Source organism: Impatiens glandulifera, chromosome 2, assembly GCF_907164915.1.
Source record: "Impatiens glandulifera chromosome 2, dImpGla2.1, whole genome shotgun sequence".
In the NCBI taxonomy this organism is placed as follows: domain Eukaryota; kingdom Viridiplantae; phylum Streptophyta; class Magnoliopsida; order Ericales; family Balsaminaceae; genus Impatiens; species Impatiens glandulifera.
The window spans coordinates 11,518,476-11,531,246 of record NC_061863.1 but is presented as its reverse complement, the minus strand read 5'-3'; the positions used below and the strand labels follow the sequence as shown (position 1 = coordinate 11,531,246).

General features: G+C 29.6%; 3 protein-coding genes across 3 annotated transcripts; 2 read left to right on the top strand and 1 right to left on the bottom strand.

Moving 5' to 3' along the window:
* The first annotated feature begins 494 nt into the window (after nt 1-494).
* On the top strand, nt 495-4,966 carry LOC124927956 (agamous-like MADS-box protein AGL12). The gene is made up of 7 exons (XM_047468466.1): nt 495-795; nt 2,020-2,113; nt 3,860-3,909; nt 4,117-4,216; nt 4,324-4,365; nt 4,505-4,546; nt 4,626-4,966. Exons 1-7 carry the CDS (start codon nt 614-616, stop codon nt 4,722-4,724), a joined length of 609 nt encoding a protein of 202 aa, XP_047324422.1. The 5' UTR covers nt 495-613; the 3' UTR covers nt 4,725-4,966.
* A 1,401-nt stretch (nt 4,967-6,367) lies between these two features.
* Nucleotides 6,368-8,668, top strand: LOC124924348 (GDSL esterase/lipase At1g71691-like). The gene is made up of 5 exons (XM_047464401.1): nt 6,368-6,665; nt 7,567-7,688; nt 7,759-7,998; nt 8,132-8,381; nt 8,448-8,668. The coding sequence occupies exons 1-5, from the start codon at nt 6,368-6,370 to the stop codon at nt 8,666-8,668; spliced, it is 1,131 nt and encodes a 376-aa protein (XP_047320357.1).
* Nucleotides 8,669-8,921: 253 nt separating this feature from the next.
* Nucleotides 8,922-11,332, bottom strand: LOC124928016. The gene is made up of 3 exons (XM_047468538.1): nt 11,004-11,332; nt 9,684-9,798; nt 8,922-9,184 (listed from the first exon to the last, which is right to left on the bottom strand). The coding sequence occupies exons 1-3, from the start codon at nt 11,229-11,231 to the stop codon at nt 9,111-9,113; spliced, it is 417 nt and encodes a 138-aa protein (XP_047324494.1). The 5' UTR covers nt 11,232-11,332; the 3' UTR covers nt 8,922-9,110.
* Nucleotides 11,333-12,771: the final 1,439 nt, after the last annotated feature.

The window sequence follows — 12,771 nt, the reverse complement described above, 5'->3', positions numbered from 1 at the left end:
ATCCCTACCAACAAGCTCTGAGAGTGATTTGATAAAAAAAAAGGTTCAAATAATTTCTTTTCTTTCTAAAAACTTACCCCAAACAAGTTGTCATAAACTAGTTACATCCTATAGAGAAATAAAATGATAGGTTTTTACTCCTAATGAAGTCCCAAGTTGGTTTATATCACTCCTTAAAAATTGTATGAAACTTTCTTTTTTCTTGTATCACTAAATAATTATTAATTCTATAATAATGAATCTTTTGTGAAGTTCACTCTACTGCCTACCTGCCCAATAAGAATCTCTCTTTGGAGAGAGAATAAGAGCTCGTTTGATCTCTATATTCTTAGACATTTTTTAAGTTAAAAAACAAATAACCCAGTTTTTTATCATAAAAATTCTAAAAAACCCATGATCAAACAAGCTCTAATAGACAATTTATATATAAGAAGGTGGGTAAGTGAAATATTAGAGAGAATAAGAGATAGAAGAAAGAAGCAGATCAGATCACTATCTGCTAACTAGTAGTGACGCATCAACCTCGAAGCTAGTTCAAACTAGTGGGAGGTTGTTTGCCTAGTACGTAGCAATCAAACCAAACAGACCCTTAAAAAAGTTCTATATCAGAGATATGGCAAGAGGAAAGGTTCAAATGAAGAGGATAGAGAACCCGGTTCATCGTCAAGTCACCTTCTGTAAACGCAGAACCGGTTTACTAAAGAAAGCCAAAGAACTTTCTATCCTTTGTGATGCTGAGATCGGAATTCTTATTTACTCTGCCCATGGAAAGCTCTATGAACTCGCCACTAACGGGTCTTTTCTATCTCTCTAAATATTATTGATTAATTAGTTTTGTTCTAAAATGACTAATTAATTAAGATAAAGTTGTGAATTTAGCATTGTGTCCACTATTTTGTAAATAATAAATGATTTGATGTTTTGATTATTGTTAGTATTTATAATTTAGAGATTGTTTGGTTGGGGTTTATTTAAAAAAAATATTGATCTTCATTAATTTTGAAAAGTATAAATTTGGTTGATAAAAAAATCTTAAAGGTATTAATTTATAATGATATAATATTTTTTTTACATGAAATAAAGAATAAATTTTATTAATGAATTAAATAATATGATTGATTAAAGATAATTAAATAATGTTTGATTAATGTTGAAATTGGTAAAAAAAACAACTAAATGAAAGCAAAGCAAGCTCTTGCATATATAATTTGCCTATATGTAATGTTTTATTTTCAATATAATATTAAATAGTAATGTTCACTTATTCAAGATTATCATAAATTAATATTATTTGAAATAAGCATAAAAAAGAGTATTAAATCAAATATTACTTGGAATAGTTTTGATTTTTTTGGGTCAAGTTATAAAATTTTATAGTACACCATAACTTTGTAATAACGCTTTTATTGGAGGCATGAAATGGATTATTATTTTAGTTAATAAAATGGGTGATGTGATGGTTGAGAATTGATTAATCACAAAATTTGATTTTGTGTGAATTATTTTAAAAACTCTCAAGCTAAAAGATTTTTTAATTTAAAACAAATTATTTAAGGATTTTTTTAATTTAATAATGATTAATTTTTAAATAAAAATGTTTAGTTTCAAATTTATTTATTTTTTAGGTAGAGAAAAACATGTTAGGGTATTCTAGACTAATTAACCAAAATATGATAAACTAGTTAATAAAAGGAAGAAAAAATCATACTTTTCATTTCAAATTAATATAGACTGGTTTAAGAAAAGCCCTAGTTTTAAGACCTACCAACAAGTTTTTTAAAGAAATATTTATTCTATGAAGAGATTTACAATTTATTTTTATTTTTAGAGTAATTTTGTACTATATGCTTTGTTTTTTTTAATGGGAACTCGTTGCCTTCATAATATTTCATACCAAGTGATTTATAAACATTTATAATCCATTTTATTTTCATATTATATTCATGAATTTTAAAACAATTATATAGTTGTTTATTATTTAAACTTGAAATAAAATAAAATAAAATATAATTATGACAGGACTATGCAAGGTCTAATGGACAAGTACGTGAAGACAACCGCCGGCGCCGGCAGCTCTGAAACCACCGTTGACGGCAAGGCAAAGGAGAAGCAAGTTCCCGTAAGTTCTCTCTCTAAATATAATATTTTATTAATTTTTTTATGAGCATATTATTCTTTTACTTTTCCAAATAGTTGTGGGTAATTAATATATAAAATTAAGATGCCAGGTGTTGTGATGATAATTAATTAGAGTATTATTACAAGGGAATAATTAAAGACATATAAATTGTCTATAAGATAATATTTAAAATGCTTACTTATAATGAATGATATGACACATCAATAACACATTCAACATTATTATCTTTTGTGCTTTAGACATATATTTTTTCTCAATCTGATTCTATTCTATACAGACATATTTAGGTTATGATGGGTGTAACACATGTGTCAAGTATAGATTTTGATTATTAAATTATTAATTAAATAACTAATTAAATAAAAAATACTTTTTTTAAACAAATATTTTTTCATTAAATACTAATAGTGTATACATCATTTCGACACTAACTCAATTTTTCATAACATTGTCAAACAAGATTATTTAAATATCATCAAATGAGTTATTTAAATAATTAACTTGAATAACAACAATGCATAAGATAGTAAAAAATGAACAAACAAAATCTTTCATCATTTAATTTATCAACAACAAAATTTAATTTATCAACAAAAAATATTAAAATACATTTACAGTTTTTTTCTTCTAATTTAATTAATAATTGAGTAGGGATGATATTTGTATTATTTCCGTTCTAATTTTGTCCCAAACACTAATAATATCACATATATATTTGTTTATCATTAATATATTAATGAATTATATATATATATATATATATATATAATAAATAAATCATGTGAAAGATTTAAAATTTTAAGAATATAATATAAACGGTGTCACATCCAACACTTAATAGTATAAAATGCTAAATTCAATTCCTTTTCCAGCATAGCAGTAACAAAATGTACGTAGATATTCTCAGTTTCCCTGATGTCATGAGTTTGAGTCTGTTAGACAATAAATTTTGCGCATAATTAAATGATTAAGTGTATTTGTGTGCTATATACTTAATTAACTCACAGTGATTAGTACATTCTATTTGTTATTGCTTTCTTATTTATTTGTAACTTTTTTTAATTTTGTGTAAAATCTAAACACATACACCACCATGATTTTTTTTTAAGAAGCGAAACTAACGCTCTAAACAAAATATTAAGTTCATTCTCCTTCACATTGTTTTGTTATTGTACTCTTAACCCACCCACCCCTCTAGGTCTTATCCATCATTCTTAAAGAAAATTTTCATGCCAAGAAAATAGAAAATGTTACTAGAAGTGATTTCCTTGCCTAAATCCTCATTCATTATCAAAGATTATCAAGGTATTGGTGTTTAGCATAATAGTAACATTGGACATGTCTAATTGCATATATAACTAGATCCAACTAATCCATTTAGTGGGATGGGAGATCATAACTACTAGTCCCCTATAAACAACATAGTGTTGAATGTGTTTAGATTTTACACAAAATTAAAAAAATCACAAATAAATAAGAAAGCATTAACAAATAGAATGTATCTTAATTCTTAAGTAGTCATTAATATTTTTGTTTTATAAGTATAAATTTAACTTCAATGTCAACTTTATTTTCGCTATTGCTCGACAATTTGATAAATATTGTTTGAAATTACCTTTTCTTGCCTTTTGTTTATACGATGTTAAACAGAAAGATCATTTTGCTCTTAATTTACATAAATTATATATTTAATTATTTGTTCTTTAGGAACCTGTGGAGGAAATTGATATGCTGAAGAATGAGATTGACTTTCTGGAAAAGGGCCTGAGGTATGAATTTGCTAATTCTATACATATTTTAAAAATCTATAAATATTAATTATATATATTACTCTTGGATACTAAGAAAACTATACAAATTAATATTTAAGGTATCCTTGTTTATGTATTATTATGATGAAAAACATCATTAACTTATATATTAATTAAAATCACATTATGATATAATTAGAAGGTCCAATGTAACCATATGCTTAGGTACATGTTTGGAGTGGGAAGTGGCACAATGACACTTGATGAAATGAATACACTCGAGAAGAATCTAGAAGTCTGGATTTATCATGTCCGATCAGCGAAAGTATGCGATAATTTATAAGAGTTTGTTTTATCGTGTTTCGATCTAATAATGGAATCAATTAACTTCTAAATTGCTCAATTTCTTAATCTTTATTCTTCTTTAAACAGATGGATATCATGTTCCAAGAGATTCAATTGTTGAAGAACAAGGTAGACAATTAACAATATCCAATATCCATAAAATTCATCCTATATTTCCAAATCATTTCATTAAAACTTTAACTTATAATGAAAATAAGTAAAATTTTCCTATATATATTGATTTCATTATATTTTCTTGTGATATAAGGAGGGCATATTAAAAGCAGCAAACAAACATCTCCAAGACAAGGTTATTATTATTTTACCTTTGTAAATTCAGCTATTTAATAATTATATATTATTAATTTAAATAACTTATAATATTGCAGATGGATGAACATTTTTGGGGAACTAGTAACTTTCTGCCAGTGAATAGTAGTAACCAATATTATCCACTAACAGTAGATAGTGAAATTTATCAGGTGTGACATATATATTATTAGGCATATATATATCCTAGCTAAACTATTGGTAAGTAGTTTATGTTTTGGATTAATAATTAATAAATTAATAATGGGATAATGGGTTTGTTCTGGATTTTCTGCTTACTTTATTGAAATAATTAATATGGCATTTAATTATGCCTTAGGTCTCATCTTTAAGATTGTCATAATTTCATGTGCGACAATTATGTAATGTAATGCATAGTAATTTGTGATAAATGTCTTGTTGATAATTTTTATTTTTTTAGATATATAATATAGTATAATAAAATTGACTTTTAAATAACCCTAAATCAAATACCTTAATTTGTATTTTGAGAATTGTGTCTCAACTCTCAACTGCCTATATATATGCCCCCAATGATGGTCCGCCGCCCAGTAATTAAATAAATTAACCTAGCTAATTGGGTTTTTAATTTTTCAATATAACATTTATTGAGTATTTTTAATTTGTCATAAATTATATATATATATATATATATATATATATATATTTCCAGGTTATGTGTTTAACCTTTGTGATCACCTTTTTTTATCCCCTCTTCTAGCGTAGCGACAACAATAGATGAATATCCCCAGTCTCTTTGAAATCCTGGGTTTGAGTTTGTCAAACGACAAGTTCCACGCCTATTTAAATGATTATGTGTGTTTACGGGTTATGTACTTAACACACGGAGATTAGTCGCACTTCATAGGAGAAGTGTAACCCAACGTTCTAAAAAAAGACAGACATATTAATTATTAAAGTTAAATTTATTTTATTATTTTTTTCATTAATTAAAATTTCAATTATTTTGTATTAATTATTTTCAATTAATTGGTTTTTCAATTATAAAAATATTCAAAATTATAATTATATATACCTAACTTATATAATATATTATAACACAAATTTAAATATATCTTTATCTTTAGAGACTTAAACATAGTCCTTCATTTATGTTTCTTATTGATTTTATTTGTCAAAGATAAATTGTTTATATAATGGCCCATTTTTAATTTAAGATTGTATATTAAGTGATTTTAAATTATGAATTTTATAAAGAATTAAAATAACATCGACCAAATAAGGCTTTAAATGCAGAGATTTGACCATGATAATTTCTTAGAAAATGAAGTAAATAAAAGTCAAACACTTCAGTACTGCCTCCAAATTACCCAATCACCTAAACTCTCTCACACACGGTTTTTATTTTTTTATATTTAAATTTAAATTTCATAATGAGAATCCAAAGTTTATGCAAATACCAAAAACCCATTGAATCCAACAAATTCATAAATCATTATTTTTCTCCAAATGCATATATTATTGACTTATTCAATGTTTCAATTCAAAATCAATGTAAAGATTTTATTAATTCCAAAATAAAAATATATAACAAATATAAAACCCTAGAGGATGTTAGCTAGGTAACCTTAGAAATAGACTTGCATGCATAGACCATTAATGTCATTACAATATTCTAAACCATCAATGGTAAATTGTCATTGAAAATTGCATGTATTTACTACAAAAGGAAAAGGGCAGTTGAAAGCATTTATAATTAATACAGATTCTCTATCTATTTATTCTCCTCCTTTCTTAATTTCTTCCCACTCACTCACAATTCTATCTTCTTGAACCACATATGGCTAAGTTCACTTCATGGGTTCCCCTTTGGGTGGTGAGTATGACGGTTATGTTGTTCGTGTCGAGAGGGCAAGAATCGATCGGTGATGGAGATGATAACGGGGTGATTTTTGGGAAAAGTGGTGGTTCAGAAATGGTTCCGGCAATGTTTGTTTTCGGAGATTCACTTCTCGACAATGGAAACAATAATAAACTTCGGTCTTTCGCAAAAGCTAACTATTATCCTTATGGTATTGATTTTGAAGACGGACCTACTGGTCGATTTTCCAATGGCTACACCATGGTTGATGAAATTGGTATGTATTATCCTCTTTTATATCTAGATAGTCCTAAATTTCGACAACTTGATAAAGATTATCAAAAATATATTGATAAAATAAATAAATAATTAAGGAATTAAGCAATTATATCAAATGACCAATTTGCGAATGGATATTTGTAATTCAATGCTAGATGAATGACACAACTCTTATATTTTCTTTTTGTTGCTTGAGGTTTACTATTGTCTTTTGAAACGTGACTAATTCAGATCTTATGTTATATTTAAATATTTTTATTTGAGTTTTTATCATAAATTTGTGACCATTTTTTATTTATCAAATGAACTTTATGAATAATTAAAAGTTTCTAAGTAAATATCAACTTTGTGTTCTCCTACCTTATCAGGAGGGTTAAAATGGTAATTAATTTTATTTTTATTTTTTAAATCATTAAAACCCTCTTCAAGGGCACATGCTTGACTTGGGCTCAAAAAACCTGGCTGGTTATATATTTTGTGATATTAAACTTGGTTTACATTCACTAGGGTTTGAACATAATTACAATGATACCCTCTAGGGTTTGATGTTAATCTTGTATAAATTGATTTTAGATTTTGTTTTTTGTTTGAAACTGGCTCATGTATAATAAAAAATAATTATAATCGTGTAAATACAAGATACAAACATGCCAAAAGAGAAATTAAAAAAAAAAATCACAAATCATAAAAATAAGAAAAGAAAAATACAAACATGTCACCAAGAGATTTTAGAAGTGTTTTATTTTTATTATATTTTGTATCCACCTTTTTAGATTTAATATGTCTTTATGTCTTTGTTTGTTAGTACAAGTTTAATATATATTTTTTAAAATTGTAATAAAACAATATACACATAGAGGGGTATTTTAGTCATTTTTAAAAAGTGACAAATATTGCAGCGGAGTTATTAGGACTGCCGTTGATTCCACCATACTCAGGAACCTCCCCCGATGACATGCTTCACGGAGTCAATTATGCCTCCGCCGCTGCCGGAATCCTCGACATCACTGGTCGGAACTTCGTAAGTGATCTCACCTTTCATTTCTCTAAACTTGAATAACTAATCCTCAAATGCATGGGAAATTAAACAGATAGGGAGAATTCCATTCGACAAACAGATAAACAACTTCGAGAAAACGTTAGATCAGATAACGGGAAAGATGGAAGCAATTAGTATGGCAGATGAGCTTTCTCGATGCATATTTTTCGTGGGAATGGGAAGCAACGACTATCTTAACAATTATCTTATGCCCAATTACCCCACTCGCAATAAGTACAATGGACAACAATATTCCGATTATTTGGTTAAACAGTACTCTCGTCAACTCACCGTAAGTACCAAATTACCAAAATGACCTTAAGATCAATAGTAATAGTTGGACTCGTCCCTAGTCATCACTTGTTGGTTCATTTTCGCCGTAAGAAATGATAACAAAACATCCTATATGTGTTTGCATTTGACAGAGATTGTACAGCTTGGGAGCGAGGAAGATAGTACTATCGGGTTTAGGATTAATGGGATGCATACCGAGCATTCTAGCAAAGAGTCCGATTGGGCAATGTTCTGACGATGTTAATAAACTAGTCCTTCCATTTAACGACAATGTCAAGGCAATGATCAGCGAACTTGGCATGAACCTTCCCGGTTCTCAATTCTTATACGTTGACATTCACCGAATATTTCAAGACATACTTACAAACTACAAATCATATGGTGAGTATTTGATCTATCTCGTCTTTCATTCTTAATAGCTAACTCTATTTGTGTATGTATGAACAGGATTTAGCGTCATAGATAGAGGGTGTTGCGGGATTGGTAGGAACAAAGGACAAATAACATGCCTTCCGTTTCAAACTCCTTGTACAAACAGGAAAGAGTATGTGTTTTGGGATGCGTTTCACCCAACTGATGCGGTTAATGTTCTTATAGGGAGAAAGGCATTCTCCGGTAACATGTCTGTCGTTTATCCCATGAACATCCAGCAACTTGCGATGATCTAATCAACTTAGTCGAGAGAGTTTGTTCTTGTCTTTTTTCTTCATGTTATGTTTTCGTTCCGGTTTTTTTCTAGAGTTAAAGCGTTTATTTATCTTCGTGAAGTCAGTTTGTTGGTTCAGTAGAACAAACTAATACAAGTTAGATCTGAATCTGTGTTATCAAGTTATTAATGTATTAAGAAGAGCTTATCTAATTTAAGTCTATTTAATAAGACTATGATAACCTAACTTTTGATATATTGAAAAGTTAACAAAGTAATCAATGTAAAAGAGTATAACAATCCTTATATATTTATCAAATTAAACATAAATATTACTTTTAATAATAAGTCAGTACTACAAATTTAATATGTTTTATGGAAGATGTTTGAAGACTGAACATAAAAAACAGTTACCTCAATCTAGGGCTGAAAGGAAAAGAAAAAAGGTGCAATAGATGTTTCCTTCAGCGAACGCGACGAACTTTCTCTTCTTGTCCTAATCCAAGCGACTTCTGGGCATTCGAAATACCCTCGGGGTCTAACAAACATTAATCATAAAACATGAAACTCTATAATTGTTCAATGGGATGAAAACTATTCTAATATATCCACTACGGTTGAACTCTATACAAAAACTTCAATTATTTGTTGATCGTTAAGTGGCCCCATTTGGAAACACTTTTCATATCCTTTTCCCATATGTGAATCGAAACGTTGAAAACTACTTAATCCGACATAGATTTAGAAATTTATTTTTGTGTTCAAATGGGGCCAGAAAAGAAACATATTTAAAAAGTGTTTCTTGAGTATTTAGCCAGAAAGAAATGAACTTTAAGTGAATTATTAAGCAATAGATAGAGTAATTTCACCTATGTTTGTTTCAATGTTGATACAACCAACTATAAAACAATTCTACCCGAAAAACTCAATTTGGTGAAACTAAAAAGGGGTGTCATTTGCTAGTATCGCTAATCTAGTCTAATTCAGGTTTGATTGTCAAAACCAGCAAGAACATAGAAAGAGAGAAAGAAGGGTACCGAAGAATTGAGTGAAGATTCGGGTGAAGAAGCTCAGGTTACGAGAAACGTTGTACGCCATTGCTGGAGGAAGAGGCTTCACTACAGTGTCAATACTGAACACACTCTGAAGAAACTGTATTTGCATAAAATAATTCAGAAATCAAACCAACATGTCACAACCAATAGTTTCCAAATGTATCCGAATCTAAAAAGAAACATAAATAAAAAGTATTTTCAAATAGAGGCAGGTTTTTCAGGACATCTACAGCCATATTGTTATCCCCAATTTTTATATTTGATCTAATCCAACTCAAATTTTGTTTTTCAGTCAGCCTAAAATTAAACTTGTGATCCAACTACACTTCTACCAAACAGAAGTATGTGCTTCTCAAAACTTGGAAACATGTTCCAGTACAACTACATTTCTTTGCCAAGTGAAGAAGAAAATCCAATACAGATAGAAATTTGGTATTTCTAATTAGGATTGAGATACAACTCCAAATTTTCTGAAAAACAAAACTAGTTTCTGAATGGGTTAGTCATTTATAACCATCTACGACCTTGTTTACATTTATTTTGTTTTGATTTCTAACTTTCTTCCATCATCATAGCTGTTGTGCAGGCTGTAACATAGGACAATCCTTGACTATAGAACCTAAGGAAAGTAAATATCAGGTTACAGAACCAAGAGTATATCTTTTACACATTTCTTTCTTTGTCATGACCTATATGGAGTCAATAATTCATGTACACAGGGGATATAGAAGGATCTACAAGAAGAATCTGGTCTGTTAACTAGAAGTGTATATATATCCATTGTTATTTTACAAGATAGGCTATTTTGATGTAATTCCTAACCCTCTCCCTTAAAGAATACATGGCTTTAGCCCTTAGTTCTTCTTCCTAAAGCTCTGTTGATTCTTTCTTTTCCCTCTCCCATCCTTTCCTTAGCTTGTTAATCCAGTTACAGGTTATTGTATAGCTTCTCTAATGAAGTTCATAGATTCATTTGTTTCTTTTAAGTTGAATTTCTAGAGCAGGAGCTGATGACATTGAGATTTACTCATGTCTTCTTAACTACTTATGGCACTATTATTACTCTTAAGGATGACTATTAGACCTATCATTCTTCAACACGTAGAAAAGCAAATAAAACCAGCGATGAAGACTATAATTGATGAATAACTAGGTCGATTACTCAAACAGAAAGAAATTGCAGCAATTATAGAATGAGGATACTGAAGTAATCAGAATTCTGTCAATTTCATACACTCTAACAGCAATTAACATCCTAAATCAACATATTCGCTAATAATGCAGAAAAGGAGATATAGAGACCTGGAAGTTACGCTGGAAACTATAACGGAGTTCGGGATCTATCTCGGAGAGAGAATCATCGGCATCTTCGGCATGATGATGAGAATTTGCAGACTTCTTGCCAGGAACATACATGGTAGGAGTGGAGCCAGGCTGACTGGTGACCTTCATTTTTGCGTCTTTAAACTTATCCTCTTCTTCACCTCTCCATGGAGCGGAAGAAAGTAGTTCCTTCTTCGTCTTCGCCATTACTCCTGAATTCCAGAAACGATCGATTCTCTCTCTCTCTCTCTCTCTTTCTCTCTTCTGGTTTTGGTTCTGAAGGCGAAATAACCGATAGGGAGGGCGCAGCCGAAATGGCCTGAAGAAGATAAGCTGTCATGTAAGGCCTTGTTTGTTTAGTAATGGATTTTGAAATTGAGAACTATTTTAAAAATTAGATAAAATTTCATTGGATTTAAAATTAAATATATAATTTTGATAAAATTATTTCTCTCTTTAGAAGAGAATATAGACTAAAGTAAAAAAAAAAAAAAAAAACTCTTTATAAATTTTAGAATGTGATAGGGGCAACATTGAAAAGGAAAGTAACACCATGAATCTGTCGTGGCCTGACATTTGTACAAAAGTGATAAATAAATAAAAATGTACTCAAAAAAATAATAAATTAAAAAAATGGTCATGAAACAAAAATGTCCCGAACATTATCATTTTCGAAAATGACCCATATGGCTATTTTTTTAAAGATAAATGATATAGACAAGGATCGCAACCCGCAACGACGGTGTACGGTGGAGCGACAGGTGAAAAAAAATAAATAGTGCGCATATTTCCTTCAAACCCTAAGCCTTCCTTTTTCTCCATTACGCCCTTCTTCCTTCCGCTTCAGCCCTAGCGCGATTCATCTTTCTTCTGTTTTAATCGAACCCTAGTAGCCTTCAGTTTGTCTTCCTTCGGTTTATCTTCCTTCCTTTCAGCCTTCCGTTTGTCTTCCTTTAGTTCTTCTTCCTTCCTTCAAGCTTCATTTCTCTGCTGTCGCTCCTTCCATCTACAAAATGGAGCCGACAGTGGTTCTTGTAGTTAACGCAATGTAGTTAATATAAACTACTATCTTTGTAATATAGCATGTACTTCCTGTAATTTTTTGGGAAAACGATTAAAACCATTTCATTAAAATCTCAAAAATAGGAGGGTCAAGAATCAAAGTTAGACAAATTTTAGCTATGATTAAATGATGACAATCAAACGACCCTAAAGAACCTAATTAGTAGCAATCAAACATACAAAAACATAGATTACAAATAAAGATTACAAACTGTATCAAATCTTAATTATCTCAATCATGATTTTTATTTCCATACCAACCTGATGTTTCAACATGTTGTCTTCCTCTTCCCCTTCCCCTTGTCCTTCCTCTTCCCCCTCCTATTCCTTTTGCAATGAAAGGAGGATGAACTGAAGAGGTTGATGAATATTGTCTATTCTTATTTTGATTTCTTTCTTTATATAAACCCGTTCTGATTTGATAGAAAAAATTATTATTTAGGATTTCCAAACTATTCACCTTGTTGTTCTCAACTTGAATTTTGAGATCATTATCTTTATTTCCTTCAACTTCAGCTTTGAAATTCTCAGCAACTTTGGATTCCTCTGTATCAATCTTGAAATTTTCTTCTTCCTCTTGATTAACCTGAGTATTTTTCTCTCTAGTGCTCCCTGTAATTATTGTTAATATCATGTAGTTAATATATTATTGTCTTCCAACATTCAGGCCCAATATATTATAACT